Source organism: Puma concolor, chromosome E3 (genome assembly GCF_028749965.1).
Source record: "Puma concolor isolate L17-30 chromosome E3, mPumCon1.1.hap2, whole genome shotgun sequence".
NCBI classification, from domain to species: Eukaryota; Metazoa; Chordata; class Mammalia; order Carnivora; family Felidae; genus Puma; species Puma concolor.
The window spans coordinates 26,547,384-26,574,804 of NC_141682.1; the positions used below are offsets into that span (position 1 = coordinate 26,547,384).

General features: G+C 41.0%; 1 protein-coding gene across 9 annotated transcripts in view; it reads right to left on the reverse strand.

Moving 5' to 3' along the window:
* The window catches only part of LOC112853230 (acyl-coenzyme A synthetase ACSM1, mitochondrial-like), a 45,385-nt gene that overhangs the window by 4,889 nt on the left and 13,075 nt on the right, over window positions 1-27,421 (reverse strand). For all 9 annotated transcript variants that reach the window (XM_086692903.1, XM_086692904.1, XM_086692907.1 and 6 more), the window contains 8 exons: window positions 23,976-24,186; window positions 21,624-21,831; window positions 19,727-19,867; window positions 17,537-17,696; window positions 10,255-10,334; window positions 7,843-7,966; window positions 5,567-5,647; window positions 4,916-5,017 (listed from right to left, as the gene is read on the reverse strand). In XM_086692903.1, the coding sequence (XP_086549029.1) occupies window positions 4,916-5,017; window positions 5,567-5,647; window positions 7,843-7,966; window positions 10,255-10,334; window positions 17,537-17,696; window positions 19,727-19,867; window positions 21,624-21,831; window positions 23,976-24,186 (1,107 nt within the window). The remainder of the gene's footprint in view (window positions 1-4,915; window positions 5,018-5,566; window positions 5,648-7,842; window positions 7,967-10,254; window positions 10,335-17,536; window positions 17,697-19,726; window positions 19,868-21,623; window positions 21,832-23,975; window positions 24,187-27,421) is intronic.

Below are 27,421 nucleotides of genomic sequence, written 5' to 3' on the forward strand. Positions count from 1 at the left end.
AAAAACTTTTGTTAAAAGAATTTCCTTCCCCCAATACTATCTCACCCGATCCTCCCAGAAAGCCTATAAGGCTGGTATTTTTCAAATTAAACTGTTTACTTTAAGATAATTGTACACTTGCATGCAGTTATAAGAAATAACACAGAGATCCTGTGTACCATTTACCCAGTTTCCCTCATGGTAGCATCTTGCAAAACTGTACTTCAATATCACAACCAGGATATTGACATTGCTACAATCCACCAATCTCAGATTTCCCAGTGGTTTATTTGTACTTATGTGTGTGTCTGGTGTATTCAGTAATTTGCAACTTTATCACATGTGCAGGTTCCTGCATCCACCACCATGGTCAAGACACAGAAGGCTCCCACAGTCCCAAGGATCATTGCTCTTTTGTATCATACTGACCTCCCTCCTGCTTTCCCTCCCTCCTCCCTCCAAATCCCAAACTCCTTGACAGTGGCTAATCTATTCCCCAGTTTTATAATTTTGTCATTTTAAGAATGTTACATAAATGGAATCCTGTAATAGTATGCAACCTTTTGGGTCTAGCTCTTTTTTTTTTTTTTTAATTTTTTCATTCCGTATAATTTTCTGCAAATTCATCCAGTTTCTTGCATTCATCAGTACTTTGATCCTATTTATTGCTAAATGGTATTTCATGTTATGGACAAACTCCAGTTTGGATGTCCACCTATTGAAGGGCATTTGGCTTGTTTCTGGTTTGAAGCTGTTGTGAATAGAACTGTTCTGAACATGCATGTACAGGTTTCACGTGGGGCTAGATTTTTACAGCCCATTTAGTAGAAGAAATGAGTGTTCAGAAAAGCACAATAACTTGCTCAAAGTCACTCAGCTGGTCAGTGGAAGGGCTGGTATTTGAATTTAAAATTCTTACTCTTCAGCCTCTGCACTCAACCACTAAGCAGTGTGTTAGCATCATCCCTCACGTGGAACATAAAATGATTTTAAAAGGTTCCAGAAAAAAAAAGTTTTATTTTTTTACTTTGAGCTTATTTTTTTTTTCAGAGAGAGAGAGAGAGAGGCAAAAGGAGAGAGAGTGAACAAGAGAGCAGGGACAGAGGGAGAGAGAGAGAGAGAGACAGAGAGACAGAGAGACAGAGAGAAACCTAAGTAGGCTCCTCGCCCAGAGTGGAGCCTGAAGCAGGGCTCAATCTTACAATCATAAGATCATGATGAGCCAAAATCAAGAGTTGGACTGAGCCACCCAGGTGCCCCCTAAAAAAACCATTTTAAAAACATTGAATGACATCTCTTTTTAGGTTCCCTTCCAACTGGATTTTAGGCAAGAATGCCAAGACCATTCAGTGGGAAAGTTAATCTTTTCAACAAATGGCACTGAGAAACTAGGATGTCCACATGCAAATGAATGAAATTACCATATGCCATACACAGAAATTAACTCAAAATGGGTCAAAAACCTAAACAGAAGAACTGAAATTCTGGAACTCTTAGAAGAAAACATAGGGGAAAGTCTTCATGACTTTGTTTTTGGCAATTATTTATTGACTATGACACCAAAAGCACATGAAACAAACAAAAAAAAATAGATAAAATGTTCCTTATCAAATTTTTAAAATTTTACATCAAAGGATACTATCAAGAGAGTAAAAGGACAATGCACTGAATGGAAGTAATATATGTGATATGTTGGAAGCATATATCTGATAAGAGATTCATATCCAAAATGAATAAAGAGCTCTTACAAATCAACAACAGAAACCCCAATTGTAAAAATAGGCAAAGGACTTCAACAGACAATTGGCCAGAGAAGATACACAAATGATCAATGAGAATATGAAGGGGTGCCTGAGTGGCTCAGTCGGTTAAGTGTCTGACTCTTGGTTTCAGCTTAGATCATGGTCTCACAGCTTGTGAGTTCAAGCCCAGCATCAGGCTCCACGCTGACAGTGCAGGGCCTGCTTGGGATTCGCTCTCTCTCTGCCCTCCTCTGCTTGCACTCTCTCTCTCTCTCTCTCTCTCTCTCAAAAATAAATAAATAAACTTAAAAAACAGTTTAAAAAGAATATGAATATGGAAAGATGCTCAACATCATTAGTCATTAGGGAAATGCAAATCAAAAGCATAATGACATACTATACCACTTCACACCCATTAGAATGACCATGGTATTTTTTTTTAATTTTTTAAATGTTTATTTAGTTTTGAGAGACAAAGAAACAGAACCTGAGTGGGGGAGGAGCAGAGAGAGAGGGAGACACAGAATCTGAAGCAGGCTCCAGGCTCTGAGCTGTCAGCACAGACCCCGACGCGGGGCTCGAACCCACGAACCATGAGATCATAACCTGAGCCGAAGTTGGATGCTTAACCAACTGAGCCACCCAGGCGCCCCTAGAATGACCATTGTATACACAACAACAAACCTGAAAATTTAACAAATATCGGCAAGGATATGGAGAAACTGGAACACTTGTGCATTGCTGATGGAAATAGAAAACGGTACAGCCACTTGTGGAAAACATTTTGACAATTCCTCAAAAAGTAAATATAGAATTACCATATGATCCAGGAATTCCACTTTTGAATATACACCCAAAAGAAGTGAAAGCAGGAACTCAAACAGATACTTGCACACCAATGTTCATTGCAGCATTATTCACAGTAGCCAAAAGGTGGAAATAACCCAAATGTCTATTAAGAAATTGATGGATATACAAAACATAGTACATACATATAATAGAATATCATTTAGCCTTAAAAAATGACATTTGGTACATGCTACAACATGAGGGAGCCTTGAAAATATGTGTTAGGTGAAATGAAACCAGACACAAAAGGGCAAATGTTGCACAATTCCACTTAATTGAGGTGCCTAAAATAGGCATTTTTTTTTTTTACATTTTTTAAATGTTTGTTTATTTTTGAGAGAGAGAGAGACAGAGCAGGAGCAGAGGAGGGGTAGAGAGAGACGGAGACACAGAAATCTGAAGCAGGCTCCAGGCTCTGAGCTGTCAGCACAGAGTCCAACATGGGGCTCGAACTCACAAACCATGAGATCATGACCAGAGTGGAAGTTGGACACTTATCTGACTGATCCTCCCAGGTGCGCCTAAAAGAGGCATATTCTTTTTTTTTTTTAATTTTTTTTTTCAACGTTTATTTATTTTTGGGACAGAGAGAGACAGAGCATGAACGGGGGAGGGGCAGAGAGAGAGGGAGACACAGAATCGGAAACAGGCTCCAGGCTCTGAGCCATCAGCCCAGAGCCTGACGCGGGGCTCGAACTCACAGACCGTGAGATCGTGACCTGGCTGAAGTCGGACGCTTAACCAACTGCGCCACCCAGGCGCCCCAAGAGGCATATTCTTAAAGACAAAAAGTATATTAAAGGTTACCAACACTAGGAATATGAGGAAGAGGGAGTTGTTCAATGAGAACAGAGTTTCTATTTGGGATGAAAGAAATTTTCTGCAGATGCATGGTGGTAATTATTGCACAATATTGTGAATTTACTCAATGCCACTGAATTGTGTGCTTAAAAAATGGTGAAAAGGATAAATTTCATATTATATATATTTATCTCAATAAAAAAAAATGAAAGGAAAAAAGCAAACAAATCTCAGTGGAGGGGTGACAACATATAGTCATGAGAGCATGTGAAATGACATACATATACAGGTTTGGGCATAGACTGAGGAGATCTTTGTAAAACGAAATATATAATTTCCAATTAAGAAAAAACTGTCACTGCTCTGGACTTTCCCAGTTTAATTTAACCAGAATCTCTGTGGTTGGATCCAAAAATTAATATTTTTAAATCTCCTCAAATGCAGGGTTGAGAACCACTGAAGTATATACGTGTTACTCTGTGTTTACAATTTTCTCTTTTATACACATTTAAAACTGTGATACAGTGAATAAAGGCTAGGGTCTGCATATTTGCTTTTGGGCAATAATATCTCAAAAGAAGCAGTGCCCCGCTTCCCCTGCCATAGGCCATAGAGTGACAACAGTGATACGAATGGCTGTTACTGTGGAGAAAGGAGATGGGTCTGAGGTCAATTTCAAGGTCTGTCCACCCTCCCCTGGCCAATCTTGGAAGCTGAGAATTTCTTCTTAGTGGCCACTACTGACCAGGCTAGGGTTTGTCTGGTTAAGAGTTTCAAGTATCCTTAGAATCTGTCACAGTTTTATGTAATCCCTCAATTTCTTATATAGGTGCTGGGGACCAAAAAGATGTGGGATTGAATCCTAGAGCGGCCATTTATTTGACATGCAGAAGGCATACAACTCTTCCAATCTGCAGTTTCTTTCTCTGTGAAGTGCAGACAAAAGTGGCCCCTGGAGGCTCAGCATTGTTAACAGATTTGTGGTTGGTAAATGGAACTGTAGGATGTGAACCCAGTTAAAGCTTGCACTCTCAACCACAAAAGATCATTGTTACCCAAGTATGCTGCTTCTGAAACCAGACTTCTTTCTACCCCATCAGCACTTAAATGCCAGATGGCTTAGGACAGGAAGGGATGTGGGAACACGGGAGATTAATTAGAAGAGGCTTCATTGGGAGCACCTGGGTGGCTCAATTGGATAAGCTTCTGACTTTGGCTCAGGTCATAAGCTCACGATTTGTGAGTTCGAGCCCCTTCATGGGGCTCTGTGTGGACAGCTCAGAGCCTGGAGCCTGCTTTGGATTCTGTGTCTCCCTCTCTCTCTGCCCCTCCACCACTCACACACTCTCTCTCTCTCTCTCTTTCAAATGAACACTGAAAAAAGTTTTTTGAAGAAGAGGCTTCACTGAGTTGGAGTGAATGACAGGAGGTATGAAGAAGGCTCAGGGTGCAGAGCTGAATCACCCCCACTCACTCAGCACCCACACAGCTCCCTGCAGGGATTTTCAGGGCCTGGAAGGGGTCAGGTGAGGGTCACCACTTACCTCATAGCACATGAAGAGGCCCAGGGGCTTGGTTGGCTTGATCCTGATGCCAATGTTGCCTTCAGTGTTGAGCGGCAGGATGTTGCCCTTCTCATCAATGATCTGGAGCAAGAGGCCTGTGAATCCCGCCCTGCAGGGCCACCCCAACACACCTGCCACACCCAAACGTTAGCTGACTATTCCTGTGACACCAGTGAGAATAAATGGGGGGAGAAGCCCTGTCAGAAAATAAATTAAAACTGCCAAAAGTGTTTGAATTCAGCAAATGGTGAAATCCCAGTCATGGGTCTATTTGTTTCATGGATATACAAGCATTGCAAATGCATCGTCAAGCTGGAAGACACAGGTGAGCAAAAACTAGAAGCACCAGCTGATGGAGAGAGATGCCAGGGTGCTCCAGGTGCTCTGGTCCCATCTGTTGTGTGTGAGGCCTCCAGCTGCCAGGCTCAGCTGCATTCCTGCCCAGGATACTGCAGCTCTCAAACGAAGCCTCCCAAGGAAATCAGAGGGAAAATAGGAGGAGAGGAGGAAGGACGGCAACTGGGGCAGGGGAGTGGGGTGGGAACAGCTGGTTCTGTCACCTGGTGTCACACAATTGTCCAATCCCAGCTAAGCCCTAACTATTCCTGGCCAAAGTCTTTAGGACCAAACCTGGATGTCGAAGGGGGGGATACTTATCCCCATGGAACCTGGCTTGATCTTCATTCCCCGTAAAGTGCCACAACTTATTCCCTGTTTACAAAAGAAAGAAAATGGGGTTGGTCAAAGAGTCCTGGCTGATTACAAAGCATCAAGAACTATACACAGCATCCTGGCTCACCAATGTCATTTGATGCTGTGCAAAGAACTCTTATGAGAAAGCTAGAAGGCCCAGATTCAAGGTAAGGTGCAAGGCATTGACCTAACTCTGGTCTGCAGATGTTCACAGCACCTGTAGGCATGTAATATCAGGTGTGGTGGGCCCACTATATGTCAGACATGTGTCCATTTGCTGGAGGAAGGCCATGAAACCATTAATGTTTACTTGGGGCTGTTGAACAGTGACAGGAAACTAGTCTCAATTATTCAGAGCTGTGTTGAGAGTATTCATATTGTTTGTGTTGTCCCTTCTGCTAGAGAACTGCCCCACTCCCTTTATCTTCCTGATACACCATATTCCTCCTTTATGGTACTCTAAAATATCATTTTTTCTAAAGTTAAGTCAGACTAGGATTTGTTTCATGGATATGAATCTTCACTCCAGTTGTGTGCCAATTAATCCTCTTTGATTTCTCTTCTGTAAAGGTGGGTAATTATAACACTTACCTCCCAGAGTACCTGGGTGTACGGAAAACCCTTCACCCAGTGCCAGGCACACCAGGTTATGTTCAATAAACATTATTCGGCCCCCAAGAAAAGTCAGTTGGGAGATTCTTCTGTAGTATTTTCCCTTCATACTTCCATTGTAGCCAACAGAGCATCATACTTATTTTTGCTTGTTTCTCTCAGTGGATAACAAGCATCCTGAGAATAGAGACTGCCCCATTCATTTCTATATCCAGCATTCTAGTGCAACTCCTGCTTAAATACAAGAGTAACTGCAAGGTGAGTATGTACAAGCGGTTGGACACTGTAGCCAGAGCTTTATATACATCCTTTCATCTCCCTTATTACAACCTAGAAAGACTGGATAATATTTCCATTTTGGAGATGGAGAAGCAGAGACTCTGGAAGGTTCAATGCTATGCCTATGGTCTTGAAGCCCGTGATTGGCAAGGCTGAGATCTGAACTGGTGTCTGAGTTCCTGGGAGGGGAAGCTCTTTCCCCTTTGCTGTTATTGCTCACAGTACAGGCATATGGAAAATGTTCCATAGACGAGGCAGTAGGTATGAAAGTACATTGAGAAATACAGCACGAGTCAAGTATAAGGGAGTATTCTGTCTATTGTTGCAAATAATTAATGTAAAGGGATGTCATGGGTGTAGGTAGCTCCCATTCCACCACCCTCCACCTTGTCCAAATATAAACTATGAACCATACAAGGACAAACTTGAAATCTTAATATATCTCACCCTGAAGCAGACCAATTAACTGATTATTTAAAAGAATTTTTTTCCAAAAAAAAAAAGTCAGTGAAGTATATTAATTGAGGCTAAAATAGCCATTTTGCTGCAGCTCCTGAGATGGCAGCCATCCCTCTGTCAGCCTTGGGGATAATAAGGAGGTTGGGGAAGTGGCTCTGTCCAGCAATAGAAGTGGCTTGAGAATGTGTAGGATGAGAGATACCTGCCCCCACTATCATTGATAAAGTTGTTGTGGTTTACAACATGCATGATACTCTGAATGCCCCACCACATGGCTGCTCAGTGATGCCTTTGAGAATCACACTGTGTGTGTGTGTGTGTGTGTGTGTGTGTGTGTGTGTGTGTGTGTGTGTTGGTATATACAGAAAGTCTCTGCTCCCTCCTCCACTCCAGCTAGTGTCTCACAATCAAACCTGTGTGCTGTTCACCTAAACCCCCAGAAATGAACTTCTGGGGCCAACTTCTGGCTGTTGTGGTTGTTACCCTAGGAAGGGATGGTGAAATGGCAGAACTTGTGGATGGTGGCCTCCTTGTTACTGGAGAGAACCTCCCAGTTCTCCTCCACCCTTGATGAGCTCCATAGAGCTTAATGATCACAGGGACAGTGGCATCATGTCCTTAGACCACTTTCAAAGTCCTCACCCAATAGTTTTCAGCACACTGGCCTCTTGACACATTGATTAGCTGTGAATTATCTTTGTGCAAACTGATTTGGGGCAAACTAGCCTAAAACTCTGAAGCCCCATCATCTTCAGGCAATGCTGTGAGCAGAGTGGGGCCTCTGCACACACATGATTCAGCTCCTCTGCTGGGTTCCATGGCTAAGCACATCCTGACTGGCCCAGAAAGGACTGTCTACCTACTGTTTCTGACTGTCCATAGACCTCGTAGAGCAGAACGCCTGTCCGTCTTCTCCACTCCTCTTGCTCCTCTGGCAGCAGAGCCTCCCCACCAGTAATGCAGTCCTCCAGGGCAGGGAACCTGAGACTAAGGGAAAGGCAAGGTATCAACAGAACTTGTGGTCAGGTCTTGGATGCTCTGTCCCAGGCCCAGAGTGTTAAGAGCTCACTCATAGCCTTGCCATCTGGATCATTTATCCTCCTGCTTCCTCATGTTCTTACTTGTCTTTGGGGCAGTTTACTGGAGGTCAAAGCCAAGGGAAAGTCACTCATTTCCTGGTGGTTCATATTAACTCTTCTGGCAAGGGGTGGGTGGTGGTGGTGAGGCTAATGGGTTTGGTCAAAAGTTTGGACCAAATTTGGAAGTTGATGTAGAAAGATGGCAAAGACGTATTTTTCAGGCCTTGTCTTAACATCCTCTGTGGCTAAGAAGGATATTTTATAAACCATAATGGGTGGAAGATAAGACTCCCCAAAAGCTTGTTAGGATGATAACAGAACTGCACTGCCTTCTATGAAGAGTGGAGTCATGTGAACTGAAGGGTTTTTGTATTTCTGAGCAGAAAATGCAAGTTAAGTGGTGGAAATGAATTGCTCAGGACATCAAGGAAGACCAGGATGAGTGTAGGAAGAGAGAGAAGGGTTGTAGGTAACGGCCCTGAGAGAAGGAATTTCAGGAAGAGCAGAAAAGTTGGCTGTCAACATTTGTAGTAGGTACACTGTGTGACATAAATCCTCTTCATTTTCCTCATCAAATTTTCCATAAATGAGAAAAAAACAGACATAAAATAATAATGCATTCCTTGAAAGACATGGGGAGAAGCGATTGAGATCTGATTACCAGCTGGCCTGGGGCTGGACCAGGTCAGCTCTTGGGGATGAGAGAGGCAGCAGACATCTTGTCCACCTTTCCATCCTCATCACACTGTCCTGGTGCCTTTAGAGTCAGGGGTGATGGACAGGAGGGCTGGTTTTACTGAGGTGTTTTCTTCATTATTCAGCTTTATTCAAAATAGATAAAATGGGCAGAGTGTGATGCAGTCACTAGTTATGACATGGTTGGATTTTACTGGATTTGGACAAAGATAATCATCTGACGAACACTTCAAAAAGTTGCTAATTATGAGTTTTGAAACACAAACGGAGTCCAACCAGCATGAGGCTTCATGAATAAAATCAAGTTGTGTTTCAGAATTAGCTTTGTAAGGGTAGTCATTAAACACCTGAATATTTTAATTCTATATTTAAAACATGTTACTCTGATTTTTGGAGCAACCATTTTAATTTCAGAGTCTTTAAAAGATTCATGAACGCCCATATGTTTCAAAGAGCAGATTCCCGTTTAGCTAAAATTAACTCACAAACATGGGAAAATGCAAAAAGAAAACTATAGGAAGAGAAAACTATGCATCCATCAGATTGACAAAAATGAAAAACTCTGACAATAACAGGTGATGCCAATGTGATGGAACAATGGGAATTCTCCTACCTTGCTAGTGGGAGCATAGATGGGTTCAATATCTTGAAAAATTGGGTTGTAGAATGTAGTGTCAGTGTGAACTAGCAATTCTTATTCCAGAAAAATGTGACAGAAATCCATGCTTATATGCACCAGGGTACATGTGCAATAATTCAATGCAGCACTAATCATCAATAACCCCCAAATAAAAACTACCCGAGTGTCCATTAATGGTAGAACTGAAAAAAAATATGCAATGTTTTAATACAATGGGATATTATACAGCAATGAAAATTAACTACAGCAACATGTAGCAACACAGACACATCTTAAAAACATAATGTTGAAAAAAGAAGCCAGATATTCCAGAATAATGTATGATTACATGCATAAAGTTCAAAGGAAAGTAAAATATAATAATTTGTTTAGGGTTATTTCCTTAGGAGGTTATCTGTAAGGGAAAATAAGGAAACTAACACCACAAAAGTCAAGATATGAGTTCCTTTAGTGGAGATAGGGAGTCATGAAGATATCTCTGGGGTGTGGGCAATATTCTATTTTTGTGACTCATGTGAGTGGTGACATAGGTGTTTTGTTTTCAACAATTCATTAATCTATAAATTTATGTGTTATGTATTTTTCTGTATGTTTGTCCTTTCATAAGAAAAATGTTCAAAAAGTAATAAACCTACAATAATGCAAGACTCACTTAGCATTTCATTTGGATCTCTTAGTCCTGCTTTAAGGAATCAATTAGACTGACTAATGATAATTAGTCAACACTTAACTTACCACACACACACCTGCACACCCCTCAAAGAACCACAGTTAAAAAGTCAGATCACAGTAGGTTGGATTCCTTAAATTCCTACCCAAAGATTGTTATGACCAGCCAGCCACCACCACTTCTACCATACCTGGTAGAAATCTGCTGTAGAATCATTCGATACACAGCTGGCGCAGCAAGGCACCGGGTGATGGGGTATTTGAACAATGTCTAGAAAGTGAGGAGAGAAGGAATTTTATTCTTATAGTAAGGATTTAAAATATCGGCTATTAACATTTTAATTCGGATCTCCCCTGTAAGACAGCCCAGTAGTCATTTGTTACTTTTTTCGATATACCTATATTGAGCATGAATTTTGTGCATAGCATGTATCAGGCACTGTTGGGGGGAATGAAAAAAGAGTTAGATAATATTCCAACTGGGAGTTTGTACTAATAATAGAGGAGATAAAACAGGACTCAAATGGTAAGGCAGAAATTGGTAGATGTCATAAGAGATACTGGAAGGAGAACTTAGCAGAGGGAAATACTCCTTCTGATTGGGTGATCCAGGGACCTCATGGAACAGGTGGCATTTAGTTGTGGTATTTAACAAATGGATATGGTCTCTATAGGCAGAGGAATGGAGGAGGTTCTTGCAGGTAGAACGAGTAACAGGAGCAAAGTCTCCAGGGTTAAAGAAACACTTAGGTATAGTCAAAAGATGGTTTATTTAGACAGGAGAGGCACAGGAAGTAACTTTAGGAAGACTGAGGTTAGATTTAGACAGGTGAAGGGCAGGAAGTAAATTGAGGATGATTGACCTTAGTTGGAGATCAGATAGAGTCTAAAATGACTGGTATTCACCATTGTTTTGCTAGAAGTGGGAGTCTTTCAGTTTCAGATCAGGGTGGAGATACCCTGGGAGGGCAAGAACACTGAAGAGGAGAGAATGTGGGTTTGGGGTCTGCCTGCCTGACTTCAAACCTGTTACTTAATTCCTCTGTAATTCTGTTCCCTTATTTGTAAAATGGGAATATATATACCTTCCATGCAGAACTATAGGGAAGAGGAATGGGCACAGAGAGAGAGAATCTCAAGCAGGTTCTCTGCTCAATGTGGAGCCTGACACAGAGCTCGATCCCAGAACCCTGGGATCATGACCTGAGCCAAAATCAAGAGTCAGTCACTCAGCCAACTGAGCCACCTAGGGGCGCCAGTCCCTCTCTTTCTGAGTCCAATCAACTTCCTTCCTTCTTTCCTTCCTTCCTTCCTACCTTCCTTCCTTCCTTCCATCCGTCTGTCCTTCCTCCCTCCCTCCCTTCCTTTGTTCATTCATTCCTTCCTTTCTTGTCTCCCTGTCTTTCTTTCCAGTATAATTAACATACAGTGTTATATTAGTTTCAGATGTACAATATACTGATTCAACAATTCTATGTATGACTGATTGCTCATCACGAGAAATATATTCTTAATCCTCTTCACCTATTTCACCCGTCCCCCCCACTTCCCCTCTGGTAACCATCAGTTTATTCTATATAGTTAAGAGTCTGTTTTTTGGTCTCTTTTTTCTCTTTGTTCCTTTTGTTTCTTAAATTCCGTATGAGTAAAATCATATGGTATTTGTCTTTCTCTTACTGATTTAGCATTATACCCTCTAGATCCATCCAAGGTGTTGAAAATGGCAAGATTTCATTATTTTTTATGGCTGAGTAATATTCCATCATATATATAGACACACATACATATACCACATCTTCTTTATCCATTTATCTATGGATGAACACTTGATCTGCTTCCATAATGTGGCTATTGTAAATAATGCTGCAATAAATATGGGGGTGCATATATCCTTTCGAAATAGTGTTTGCATATTATTTGAGTAGACACTCACTAGTACAATTAATGAGTCATGTGGTAATTCTATTTTTAATTTTTTGAGGAACTCCATACTGTTCTCCACAGTGGCTACACCAGCTTGCACTCCTACCAAACCGTGCATGATGGTTGCTTTTTTTCCACATCCTCGCCAACACCTGTTGTTTGTTGTCTTTTTGATTTTAGCCATTCTGACAGGTGTGGGGTTATATCTCCTTGTGGTTTTGATTATATTTCCCTGACAAGGAGTGATGGTGAGCATCTTTTCATGTGTCTGTTGGCCATCTGGATGTCTTCTTTAGAGAAATGTCTGCTCATGCCCTGCTCATTTTTTTAAGTAGGTTTCACTCCCAGCATGGAGCCCAATGTGGGGCTTGAACTCACAACCCTGACATCAAGACCTGAGCTGAAATCAAGAGTAGGACACTTAACTGACTAGGCCACCGAGACGCCCCAAAAGTGAAAAATAAATCAAAATAATTAAACTTTCAAATGCTGCTGTTTGTGTCTTCGTGTGTGTGTGTGTATGTGTGTGTGTATGTAAATTTGTGTAATTAATAATTTGAACTAATTCAAGCTTAAAACACACTGAGACCTTGGAAACACCCATGTACTAGTGGAGGAGGGGAGGGGAGAGGTGGATTCGGTGTTCTTTGTGCAGCTTTAAGCCTCAGAGACTGGCAGGATGTGAGCAGTGAACAATGATGGAGAGGCAGATATTGACATGAGGTGAGGAATGAGAAATGGGAAATGTAGTCTGACGTGCTGGAGGGATCATCAGATGGACCTGGGGTAGAAAAACAAGGGGGAATTTGCATGGAGGGAGAAGACTAGACCCAAGATACAGTTTTGAAAGCCCCTTGAATGGATGCCCATGCTGGTGAAATGGAAGTAGAGGAGATTTTTTAGAAGGAAGAAGAAGGGTGAGGACAGACGCTTGTAGGGCTGCAGTGTTTAGGAGTAAGGTGGGTGAAGAGGATGTGGCTGGAGCAAGCGGAGAATGTTCTACGGAGAAATTTGATACCAAGGGAGGAAAGACTGGGTTGGTCCAGTGTGTAGCCAGGTAAAGGGAAGGTATTTTTTAGGATGAGGAACTTTGAACATGTTTATGGACTGAGGGGGAGTACAGTTCATGAAGATGAAGAGGTTGAAAACACGGGAGAAAAGAGTTAATGGATGATAGATTAATGGAGACGGGGAAGTGAGGGGTTGAAAATACAGGAGAAAAGGTTTAATGGATGCAAGATTAATGAGAAGTATAAAGAACTTCATAAGTATAAAGAACTGAGATCATACCATCCACACTTTCAGATCACAATGCTATGAAGCTTGAAATCAACCACAGGAAAAAGTCTGGAAAACCTCCAAAAGCATGGAGGTTAAAGAACACCCTACTAACGAATGAGTGGGTCAACCAGGCAATTAGAGAAGAAATTAAAAAATATATGGAAACAAACGAAAATGAAAATACAACAATCCAAACGCTTTGGGATGCAGCGAAGGCAGTCCTGAGAGGAAAATACATTGCAATCTAGGCCTATCTCAAGAAACAAGAAAAATCCCAAATACAAAATCTAACAGCACACCTAAAGGAAATAGAAGCAGAACAGCAAAGGCAGCCTAAACCCAGCAGAAGAAGAGAAATAATAAAGATCAGAGCAGAAATAAACAATATAGAATCTAAAAAAACTGTAGAGCAGATCAACGAAACCAAGAGTTGGTTTTTTGAAAAAATAAACAAAATTGACAAACCTCTAGCCAGGCTTCTCAAAAAGAAAAGGGAGATGACCCAAATAGATAAAATCATGAATGAAAATGGAATTATTACAACCAATCCCTCAGAGATACAAACAATTATCAGGGAATACTATGAAAAATTATATGCCAACAAATTGGACAACCTGGAAGAAATGGACAAATTCCTGAACACCCACACTCTTCCAAAACTCAATCAGGAGGAAATAGAAAGCTTGAACAGACCCATAACCAGCGAAGAAATTGAATCGGTTATCAAAAATCTCCCAACAAATAAGAGTCCAGGACCAGATGGCTTCCCAGGGGAGTTCTACCAGACGTTTAAAGCAGAGATAATACCTATCCTTCTCAAGCTATTCCAAGAAATAGAAAGGGAAGGAAAACTTCCAGACTCATTCTATGAAGCCAGTATTACTTTGATTCCTAAACCAGACAGAGACCCAGTAAAAAAAGAGAACTACAGGCCAATATCCCTGATGAATATGGATGCAAAAATTCTCAATAAGATACTAGCAAATCGAATTCAACGGCATATAAAAAGAATTATTCACCATGATCAAGTGGGATTCATTCCTGGGATGCAGGGCTGGTTCAACATTCACAAATCAATCAACGTGATACATCACATTAACAAAAAAAAAGAGAAGAACCATATGATCCTGTCAATCAATGCAGAAAAGGCCTTTGAAAAAATCCAGCACCCTTTCTTAATAAAAACCCTTGAGAAAGTCAGGATAGAAGGAACATACTTAAAGATCATAAAAGCCATTTATGAAAAGCCCACAGCTAACATCATCCTCAACGGGGAAAAACTGAGAGCTTTTTCCCTGAGATCAGGAACATGACAGGGATGCCCACTCTCACCGCTGTTGTTTAACATAGTGCTGGAAGTGCTAGCATCAGCAATCAGACAACAAAAGGAAATCAAAGGCATCAAAATTGGCAAAGATGAAGTCAAGCTTTCACTTTTTGCAGATGACATGATACTATACATGGAAAATCCGATAGACTCCACCAAAAGTCTGCTAGAACTGATACATGAATTCAGCAAAGTTGCAGGATACAAAATCAATGTACAGAAATCAGTTGCATTCTTATACACTAACAATGAAGCAACAGAAAGACAAATAAAGAAACTGATCCCATTCACAATTGCACCAAGAAGCATAAAATACCTAGGAATAAATCTAACCAAAGATGTAAAGGATCTGTATGCTGAAAACTATAGAAAGCTTATGAAGGTAATTGAAGAAGATATAAAGAAATGGAAAGACATTCCCTGCTCATGGATTGGAAGAATAAATATTGTCAAAATGTCAATACTACCCAAAGCTATCTACACATTCAATGCAATCCCAATCAAAATTGCACCAGCATTCTTCTCAAAACTAGAACAAGCAATCCTAAAATTCATATGGAACCACAAAAGGCCCCGAAGAGCCAAAGTAATTTTGAAGAAGAAGACCAAAGCAGGAGGCATCACAATCCCAGACTTTAGCCTCTACTACAAAGCTGTCATCATCAAGACAGCATGGTATTGGCACAAAAACAGACACATAGACCAATGGAATAAAATAGAAACCCCAGAACTAGACCCACAAACATATGGCCAACTCATCTTTGACAAAGCAGGAAAGAATATCCAATGGAAAAAAGACAGTCTCTTTAACAAATGGTGCTGGGAGAACTGGACAGCAACATGCAGAAGGTTGAAACTAGACCACTTTCTCACACCATTCACAAAAATAAACTCAAAATGGATAAAGGACCTGAATGTGAGACAGGAAACCATCAAAACCTTAGAGGAGAAAGCAGGAAAAGACCTCTCTGACCTCAGCCGTAGCAATCTCTTACTCGACACATCCCCAAAGGCAAGGGAATTAAAAGCAAAAGTGAATTACTGGGACCTTATGAAGATAAAAAGCTTCTGCACAGCAAAGGAAACAACCAACAAAACTAAAAGGCAACCAACGGAATGGGAAAAGATATTTGCAAAGGACATATCGGACAAAGGGCTAGTATCCAAAATCTATAAAGAGCTCACCAAACTCCACACCCGAAAAACAAATAACCCAGTGAAGAAATGGGCAGAAAACATGAATAGACACTTCTGTAAAGAAGACATCCGGATGGCCAACAGGCACATGAAAAGATGTTCAGCGTCGCTCCTTATCAGGCAAATACAAATCAAAACCACACTCAGGTATCACCTCACGCCAGTCAGAGTGGCCAAAATGAACAAGTCAGGAGACTATAGATGCTGGAGAGGATGTGGAGAAACGGGAACCCTCTTGCACTGTTGGTGGGAATGCAAATTGGTGCAGCCGCTCTGGAAAGCAGTGTGGAGGTTCCTCAGAAAATTAAAAATAGACCTACCCTATGACCCAGCAATAGCACTGCTAGGAATTTATCCAAGGGATACAGGAGTACTGATGCATAGGGGCACTTGTACCCCAATGTTCATAGCAGCACTCTCAACAATAGCCAAATTATGGAAAGAGCCTAAATGTCCATCAACTGATGAATGGATAAAGAAATTGTGGTTTATATATACACAATGGAATACTACGTGGCAATGAGAAAAAATGAAATATGGCCTTTTGTAGCAACGCGGATGGAACTGGAGAGTGTGATGCTAAGTGAAATAGCCATACAGAGAAAGACAGATACCATATGGTTTCACTCTTATGTGGATCCTGAGAAACGTAACAGGAACCCATGGGGGAGGGGAAGGAAAAAAAAAAAAAGAGGTTAGAGTGGGAGAGAGCCAAAGCATAAGAGACTGTTAAAAACTAAGAACAAACTGAGGGTTGATGGGGGGTGGGAGGGAGGAGAGGGTGGGTGATGGGTATTAAGGAGGGCACCTTTTGGGATGAGCACTGGGTGTTGTATGGAAACAAATTTGACAATAAATTTCATAAAAAAAAAAAAAAAGATTAATGAGAAGGGCTCCTAACAGAAGGACAGAGAAAAGAACAAGATCTGCAGGGGCTGTGGGGAGGGGACTGAACTTTGAGAGGTGGAGGGGCAGGTCTACCTCTGAGATGGAAAACACATTTTCAGGTGAATGGAAGTACGAGAGGGTTCACACGGGTGACTTGAGTTATTACTGTGAGATACACCTAACAGGAACAGCAGCCATCATTGCATGCCGGGTGCCTCTGAGTGCCAACTCAGGGCTAAGCACTTCACCCACTTCTCCTGTACCATCTCATTTATATTTCAACAATTTTGTGACATAGGAATTATTAAAACTCCCATTTTACAGATGAGGAAACTGAGGCTCACAGTAGCAAGTAAACCACAAATAAATGTCAAATGTGGCATGAGAAGCCAGATTTGCATTTTCTAGGGGCTCTGTTTTTAAACCCTTCATTAAATTGAGCAACTGCAATAACAACAACAAAACACGTACACACACACACACACACACACACACACACACACACACGCACCAGCTATCTGTTCTGGCAGATACAGGGTCCAGGATCCAGGAGACATGAGCTTTCTCTGGTTGGTTTAATCTCTTAAAATGTTTATTCAGGGTTCCAAGCCCACAAAATCTGATCCATAGGCCTGGGGAAGGGCTTGGAATATGTATTTTCTTCAAGGTTTCATGTAGTGTTATTCTTATACAGTAACTAATTCAGTGTTCTGCACTTTGAGAAACCCAGAACCAGGGTTATATTACGCTAATGAGACTTTTTGCTAAATAAAATATCTCTCAGCAGTCCAGCTTTTGAGTTTGAAACATGAGTTTCTTCTAGGAGTTTGTTGATAGTGGAAGGTTTGTCTTCTTACCTGTTGAATGACCTTGGGGTCAAACTGGGGCAGATGATGGATGAAGAGTGTAGACCCTGATGTCCATGGTTCAAACAGGCACCCCAAGACAGCCAGAATCCAGCCTGGGTCCGAAATGCACCACAAGACATCAGATGTCTTCAGTTGTAGAAATTTCCTGCTAACTCCAAAATACAGTGACTTCAGCTAGGTGATCATGAGAATGTGATCAAGGGCTGGGGACTCTGATTTTCAGGGGTGACCCACCTTTCATTCTCAGTGCATGTGGTTTGAGTGGGCTCCAGACACACTCCCACCCCAGGTCCCTAAAGCATGCCAAATCCTATTTTCTGGTCATGTGTGATTTCAATGGGTTTAGTTATAATGATCCTTAAGGCTGGGAATTGACTCTGTTACTTATATAGTCCTAGGTAATGCTGGCAGCTATTTGGGCATAACAAGGGATAAGCCTTTCTTAGAAGGGCAACAAAACACATCAGATGGAGAGATAAAAACCTGATCCAGAGACTCTAGCTATGTCTGAAGCCAAACCCTGGAGTGCCCTGCCTCATGATCCAATAAATTCCTTTATTCACTTTTAGGCTTAAAGAGGTTGAGATTGGGCTTTCTGTCATTTATGATGGAGAAAGAGAGAGAGGGAGAGAGAGATAGAAATAAAGAAAGAGAGAGAAAGACCCTAATTAATACCCCATCTTGGCAAGGACTGGAAACAATTATCCAATAGGCAATAATTAGAAAGCGGGGTGGGAAAGGTTTCTCATTTCTCTATCCTATCTTAGTGATTCTGAGGGATGTCTGTGTGCATAATTCCTTGAGAAAACACAATCCTCCCATAGCTATGGGAGCTTTACTAACTATTTATTATTAGTAATAGTTTACTATTTACTAAACTATGGCTTTGAGGAGCTTTACTATTAACAGGAGCTTTACTAACTATTTACTATTAACTTTAATAAACAATCCACCCTCCCTCATCCCAGCCCTCTTAGGATTGTGGCTCACCCACAGAATACTACTAGCTGGGAAGACCTGTCTTCTCAGTTTCAGACCCAACTACCCACTGAACATCTCTTCTGCAGTGTCCCTCAGGCACCTCAAACCCAGCAGATCCTAACCCCTTCTGCTTCCCTTCATCTTGCAGCCACAGTGATCTTTTCAAAACACAAATGTGATCAGGTCTTTCCCTTGCTAAAATACATCCCATTACTCCAATACATCTCCATCATCTGCCTAAAAAACTCTAAACTCTACACCAAGGCCCACAAGATCCTGAGCCCTGCTCACTGGTTCCCAATTCCTCCCATATGTCTCTTACCCCACACCCTGAGCACCAGCTATCCTCAAGTGTCTGTAGTTCTATAATGCTACTTTTAATATCTTTGTGCCTGTGCTCTTGTTATTCAGACTGCACAGAAAGCCTCTGCCTTCTTTCCACCCCTATTCCTCCAGAGTTTCGCTACTCAATTGCTACCATTGCAAACTGCTGCATCTGCACAGATAGTCACTGTCCACAAAAAGCCTTGTCTGCCCTCTGGTCTGGTTAATAAGTTAGAAAATATATAGAACTTGATCTGGTGTGAATATTACTATGTGAGGTAGGGACAGATGGGAGAAGAGGCTCAGTTAAACGTTGATTAAGTGATTAACCCAAGGCTACAGCTTCAGCCTCTATGACTGTTTGTTCTAGGTTAGGGGGAGTGGCATGTTGTGGCTTGGTTCCAGGTATTCTTTTTCCTGAGAGCTCACGACTGGGTAACTCCAAGTTTCATGTGTTCATAACTGGGAAGAGGAAAGGACCTGCCACTTCAGGTGGCATTGTTCACACATTGTGTCTTTTACCACCAAACCCTGAGTCAATTGAGAGGGACACAATGGCTTGTCATTTGTGTGGTTTGCTGAATGCGGGCACACATTTCCTACACACCTCTTGTTAAGGTGCTCAGGCAGGACCTAAATGTGCCTCCTTTGTCATCAGAGGCCTCTGTCAGCAAACCGTTAGCATTCCAAGTGTCTACATCTCAAGACTCTCAGGAGTCTGAACCAAAGAGCCCAGAGGGAAGAAACAGGATGGAGTCAATTCTACTTAGAGCTCTTTTCCCAACACACGTGTGCTCACACACACACATGCACACATACACACACCACCCCAGATCTGTGGCCCAGCATCTAAGTCAATGCCTTCTTTCCTACCATGAAGGCAGAGAGGATCGCAAGGCAAGTCCATGGCTGTGTTTCGCCATCTTGGGAAGGCCTGTTGTCCCACTGGTGAAGAAGATGGCCATTGGGTCCAGCGTCTTTGACTTAATACAGGCGTGATCTGGGGATGCTGATCTGCAAAGGGATTCAGTACAAAAGGGGAGAAGTCATGTTTCCTGCTTTGGGATCCCTGGGGATCCAATATGAGGGGCTTGGAGGCAGAAAAATGGAGGTTTACAACACTGGAGGAAAAACCAGTTCTCCTTGTATTAAGAATCAAACGGAATTTGTGAGTGACTTGGATAAGTAGACTGACATTTATTCATTTACAAAAGGGGGGAAATATAGTGGAATATTTTTAACGTAACAAACATTGAAATAGCACTTGATATCTTTCAGGCACTGCTCTAAGTGACTTACAAATAAGAACTCATTCAATCTTCAGAGCAACCCTAAAAGAGAAGTACTGCTTTTATTGTGCCCATTTTGTGGAGGAGGAAACTGAGGCTCAGAAAGGTTACATTACTTGCCTGAAGACATTTGGCCAGCATGTGGTACAGCCAGGATTCAAATTCAGTCTGATCCACAGACTGTGCTCTTAACCACACTGCTAAGCTTGTGTTTTTTTTTTTTTTTTTTTTTTTATGAAGTAGCTTTATAGGAATTTAACCCCATAATCTTGGCTATGAGGGGCAGGGAAAAGAAAATGAGGGAGAGTAAAAGAAACATAAATGCACATCTGTCTTGGTGTAAACTTGAGATGGTAGGTAAGCCTGGAGTCCCCCCGGTGTGCCTTGATTCTTGGGGGCTTCAGAATTGACAGTTTCTCCTTTGGGTCTATGCTTATAAATGCCAATTCCCTATGGTGTTCAATCATAGTAACTGCAAATGATCCCAAGGCTGCCAGTAACACCAACTCTTGCTGAGAAATGGTACCATATTGACTTTTGGCAATTTAAGGGAATCTAAAGAATATCCTTTTTTAAATCTTTTTATTTTAAAGAGAGAGAGAGACAGAGAAGCAGAGAATCTTAAGTAGGCTTCACATTCAGCACAGAGCCCAATGCGGGGCTCAGTACCACAATCCTGGGATCATGACCTGAGCTGATATCAGGTTAGATGCTCAACTGTCTGGGTCACCCAGGCACCCCAAGAATATTCTTTATTTAAGCCATTTTCTTTTAGTTCTCTGACTTTAAAATCCAGTGTAAGATGTGACTTCAGCCTAATATTTGCTTTTTGAGGCTGAAGTAAAGAACTTTAAAAACTGAGGGGTTACTTTAAGAAAACAAACACAGCATGGTTTTCAGGTGATAGAAAAAATGTCTAAAGGTTTACAGAATCAGAGTTGTTGGTGGAAGGGGTCTTTCTTACTTCCAACACTTCCCTAACTTTCCCTGGGAGGTGTCCTTAAAGCTATGCAGCACCTGAGAGATGGAAATTGTTTGTTCCCCCAGCTGACTACCAGCCACAGCCTCAATTTTTCTTGCAGTCTCAAGTTTCCCTTAAAAATTCATCTTATACGTTCATTCAACCTCTTCATATATTTGTTTGTTATATAAAAATAATAATTCAGGTTCCCTACCTACAAGGAAGATTCAACACAATAACCCTCTGACTCATCTCATTTGCACTAAAGTGTTTAGACTGTAGTGACAGAGGCATAGAAGTTCAATACTCTTATTTTACAAATAAAGCAATTGCATCCAAGAGAGGGGAAGGAACCAGCCCAGGGTCACAAAACAAATCGGGGGCACAGCTGGGAAGAGAAGTCTTCTGGCATCAGCCCAGGTGACCTTCTCCCACTGAATGTTTGTCTACCAGCACTTGGGAGTGAATGGTCTTCTCTTGTCCTTCCTTAGAAAACACATTCATCAGATCTGAAACTTACTTAATCAGCGTTCGGAAGTCCAGCCACCCGTGACGGCTATGGTCAGACACCAGGAGCTTTGTTTTCAGAGCAGGACACTCAGAAACTAGGGAATCCACCTCGGGGGCAAGGGTATCTGTGGTCATGATGCCCTGGGCTTTAGACACTTGTAATCGGTAGAGAATGTCCTTGGCTTTCATCTGGGTGGTTCCTGGCATGAAGATTATTCCTGGGGATGAAAAAAGGAACTTTTGGGTTTCAGGCCTGGCTTATCTGCATAGAAATCTGCTAGCTTCTTGCTGTGCAAAGTATGGTCCATGGACCAGTACCATCAGCACCACAAAAATCTCATGCCCCATCCCAAACTACTGAATCAGAATTTGCACTTTAAGAAACTCTCCAAGGGATTCCTATGTATCTTGAAATTTGAAAAGCCTGACCTAACCTTCTTCTACTCTAGGTGGATCAAGCCAGTAGACAGGTGAATCCTACTTTAGGACTGGGACTACAGACTATGGACGCAAGTAGTACAGTGTCTTTGACACCAGGTTTAGCTGTATCCCTGCCTCCATTTTTCTCCTCTCACTTCCTCCTCTTTCAGTCCCTTGTGTCATCTTGAATCTCCTCTCTTTTCTTCATTCCTCATACCCAAATTTAACTACATTATCCTTTTAACTTTCCTACACTCCCTTCCATCTTCCATCACCAACAGTTAGTTCAGGTCTTTGTGTGCCTCTACTGGGTTCTAATCTCTCCACCAGATGGCTCATCCTGAATCTTGCTACTACCTACCTTCCATTTTATTACCTGTTCAGGTTCCACAGAACACTGACTTCCCCCTCTGCTTTTCTTCTCTTCACCAGCACCTGTGCCCTCTCTCCAGGAAAGCACCATACTCTGAACACCCAACAGTGAAGGCACTGCCCACCCTCCACCTTTTCCTCTTACAAATCTATTCCCTATTTCAAGATGCCTATTTTTCACACAGACTTCTCCTGACTCTAAGTTTTTGCATGTCTTATGCCCATTCTTGGACTCTCCTTCCTTTGATTCTATTCTTCTTTTATTCTATCCCAGAGCACTCAGCTCTTGTCTTGGATTTCCCATGTGCCATCTCTCAGCTCTACAGATGACATGGCTTCTCTGTACTCTCTCTGCTGTTGCTGTTAATTCTTGATTCCACATGACCTTGATGGATTAATGTAGGATTTTATTTGTGAGGAAATATATGACCATGCATTTTAAAGCAATTAAAAAAAATTCTGGAGTCCCACACCAATTCTACATTATATAGATACATAAATATGCAATTAAAAGGGGGAAGGGAAATCTCCACAGAATAAATGTGGAGGGAATAACACAATTAGAAAATTCTCATATAAAACCACCATAATAATATTCAATTCAATCAAGAATCATCAATGGATTCTCATGTAACAGGGTGAAAGACAGTTGGGGAACAGGATATTCACACAGTCTCAAAAGTATTACAGTACAGATTACTTAATAATTACAAAGGGAAATTGTGCCTTACAAAAGTGTTTGTAAATAATATCATCGATGATAGGACAAACCAACTTCATGTATCTCCTGATGTAAAGCATTGAGATAAGCATGTTGTCTTTTTAGTACTCCTACTAAAAATGTTTATCTGAATATAATCTTGAAAAAAGAGTCAGAAATACAAATTTTGTGGGACCTTCTGAAAAACAACTAGCTTAGACATTTCCAAGATGTTGTCATGCAGAAAAGTTTAGATTAACGGAGATTGAGGAGACCTTACAATGTAATGCATTGCATGACCTTCTATCAGATTTTGGATTTAAACAAACAAAAAATGGGTATAAAATACACTGTTGGGACAATTAAAGAATTCTGGCCACGGATATATATTATATCAAAGTTATACTTCTTGTGTGATAACTCTGTTGTGGTTATGTGAGGAGAATGTCATGGATCATAGCAGATGCATGCTCCAGGGTTTACGGGTGTTTATCTGGTGTTTATGGATGCCACAATGTCTGCAACTGATACTTAAATGTCTCAGCGTGGGAGGGGAGCAAAATGTTAACAATTGATGTTTTTTAAAAAAAAAATGAAACTGTGCAAGAGAAAGTGTGTGTGTGTGTGTGTGTGTGTATGTGTGTGTTTATGTGTCTGTGTCTGTGTATGAATTAGAGAGTGATGATATTGTGTTTGAGGGTGTATAAGTTGAGGAAGACAGTGAGAAGTAGCAAACGAATATTTGAAGGAGTCTGAGAAAGAAAAAGACTATGAAGAATAAGAAAAAAGGGCAGGGAAAAGTTAATATTTCAGGACCCATTGGCTCCAGGCTAGACCTAAAGTCTGTTGGGGTCTCTTTGGGTCACTGACCTGCTCGGATGCAGCCTATGACCACCAGCCACCACTCGGGCACTCGAGGCAGGATCAAGGCTAGACGGTCTCCCTGCTGCAGGCCGCAGGTCTGGGTGAAGACGTTGGCTGCACGGCGGGATAAGTCTGTCATCTCTCTGAAACTCCACTTCACTTCATCACCTTGATTATTCACCCACCACAGGGCTGGTTTTGGATCTCTCTTACCCTCCTGGTCAAGATCATACATCATGTGTTATTTCCAATGTTAAAGGAAAAGGGCACTTATTTGGCCAGCCCACTACCTTAGCTACATGAAAATGTAGCTCAAGAACTGAGATCCAATTTTAAAGCATTTATAGAATGAAGGGAAGTGGGTAGGGTATGATCCAACCAACTTCTTCTGGTCTACTGTAACTACCTCCTCTCAAGTCACATAAAACCAGGAATAGTTCCATGTTACCTATTAAAACCTTAAAATTGCATTCCCTATGTGTCTGTCTTAGTTCCACATAGATGGTATGTTTCCTCTGTGCTTCAGTTTTATCATCTACGAAATGGGTACAATACTACCTAGAAAGTAGTAAAGTTTAAATTAGTTATTTAAAGAGGTGAAGTGTATATGATAGTGCCTGGGAACATAGTAGGTACTCAATGAAATTATTATCATTATCGGGGCACTTGGGTGGCTCAGTCAGTTGAGCGCCCGACTTTGGCTCAGGTCATGATCTCATGGTTCATCAGTTGGAACCCGGTATTAGGCTCACTGCTATCAGCGCACAACTGGCTGCTTCAGATGCTCTGTCTCCCTCTCTCTCTGCTCCTCCCCAACATGTACTCTCTCTCTCTCTCTGTCTCTCTCTCTCTCTGTCTCTCTCTCTCTCAAAAACAAACATTAAAATAAATTACTATCATTATTACCATTATTACAACAAAAGAAGAGACTAATTTAATTCCTGAATATTTGGGGGAATTTATTTTTAAAATTAACGTACCTCTGGAGGTGAAATAAGCAAGAAGGCAGACCTGGGAGCTCCAAGGTAGCCCTTGTTTCCTCACAGAAACGTCAAGTAAACAACAGACTACAATAGCTGTGTAGAAACTCTAGAAATAGTCAAGGATCTACAGCAAATTAATGCCCAAACAATAAAAAATCCCTACTCTAAATGGTAAGAAATTCTAGGTTGTTTTCTGCTGCTTACCCTTGTCCCATCCCCTCTCTTGTGTTGTACAGTATGGTCAGGAGGAAGGCACCCAATTTGCAGCCCCTGCCTTGGAATTTGTTTCAGTATTCTGCCCTGTGTGGAGGCTGCCTGAGAGACTGGTTTCTGCCTCATCTGAATCAGAGCTCAGATAGGAATTGTGACATAGTTTGAATATCGGACTGGAGGTGGGTGAAAGCAGTGGCAAATGCCACACTGAGTGGAAACTGTAGAACTGTGGCCACCTCGGAGGGAGACTACAGGCAGAGGAGGACAATAAAACATTTGAGCCCCAAGAAGAAGCAGATATGAGACTTTTAATGCAATTAAAACATATGAAAGCAGTATCATGTCTGGGAAATTTGAGAAAAAAACACACATGCACAGGCCTAGGAAAGACACATGCCCAAGACCTGAAGATCTAAGAAGACCTTAAGTTTTCATACTGGTCAGATTACTGGAGGGCTTTCTCTGCATGAAGTTAGGCTGCAAAGACAGACAGAGGTGGCTACTTTTTTCAAATGTCCAGTTTTCAACAACAGATCACAAGGCCATGTTGCCCATTCAAAGGAACAAAACAAATTTTCAGAAACTTACCCTAAAGGGACACAGGTTTCAGTTATTAGACAGACACTTTAAAATGATCGTCTTAACTATCCTGAAAGTGCTGAAGGAAAACAAAGAACCAAAGCAAATAAGAAAAGCAATATATGAACACAATGAGAATACCAACAGAGATAGAAATTATAAAAGAGAACCAAACAGAAACTGTGGATCTGAAAAATACAATAACTGAATTGAAAACTTTACGAGAAGGATTCAACAGCAGAAATCTCAAAAGTTTAAAACAGAATATGTTTTCTAACCACAGTGGAATTAAGCTAGGAATCATTAACAATAAGATAATGAGAAAACCATCCCCAACTATCTGGAAACTAACTAGTACACTTCTATATAATCTAGAGGTCAGAGAAGAATCAAAAAGGCAAATAGAAACTATTTCCAACAGAATGATAATAAAATACAACATGTCAAAATTTGTGTGGTGCACCTAAAAGGAATGCTTACTGGAAAATATATACTTTTAAATACATACATTAGAAAAGAAGGCAGGCCAAAAAGTAAGAACATAAATTTGCATCAAGAAGCTGAAAAAGGAAAAGCCAATCAAATCAAAGGAAAGTAGGAAGAAGGTAATAATAAAGATAAGAGCATGCATCCGTGGAATGGAAAATAAATATGCAATTGAGAATATCAGTAAAGCCAAAGCTGGTTTTGAGAAGATGTATCAGATTGATAAACTCTTAGAAAGACTTACCCAGGGAAAAAAAGAAAAATAACATAGTAACGATATTAGGAATGAAAAAGTGCACACAAATGCAATTCTTAGAGACATTAAAAAGCAACAAGAGAAAATTATGAATAATTTTATGCCAATAAATATGACAATTTGGATGAAATTAACAAATTACTAAAAAAGCAACTTGCTAAAACTGATAGAATCAAAATCTTTTTTTAAAATTTTATTTTCTATTTTTTTTAATTTACATCCAAATTAGCATATAGTACAATGATTTCAGGAGTAGATTCCTTAGTTCCCCTTACCCATTTAGCCCATCCCCCCTCCCACAACCCCTCCAGTAACCCTCTGTTTGTTCTCCATATTTATGAGTCTCTTCTGTTTTGTCCCCCTCCCTGTTTTTATATTACTTTTGTTTCCCTTCCCTTATGTTCACTTGTTTTGTCTCTTAAAGTCTTCATATGAGTGAAACTATATGATTTTTATCTTTCTCTGACTAATTTCACTTAGCATAATACCTTCCAGTTCCATCCACGTAGTTGCAAATGGCAAGATTTCATTCTTTTTGATTGCCAAGTAATACTCCATTGTATATATATATACCACATCTTCTTTATCCATTCATCCATCGATGGACATTTGGGCTCTTTCTATACTTTGGTTATTGTTGATAGTGCTGCTATAAACATGGGGTTGCATGTGTCCCTTTGAAACAGCACACCTGTATCCTGTGGATAAATGCCTAGTAGTGCAACAGCTGGGTCATAGGGTAGTTCTATTTTCAGTTTTTTGAGGAAACTTCATAGTGTTCTCCAGAGTGGCTGCACCAGTTTGCATTCCCACCAACAATGCAAAAGAGATCCTCTTTCTCCACACCCTCGCCAACATCTGTTGTTGCCTGAGCTATTAATGTTAGCCATTCTAACAGGTGTAAGGTGGTATTTCATTGTGGTTTTGATTTGTAT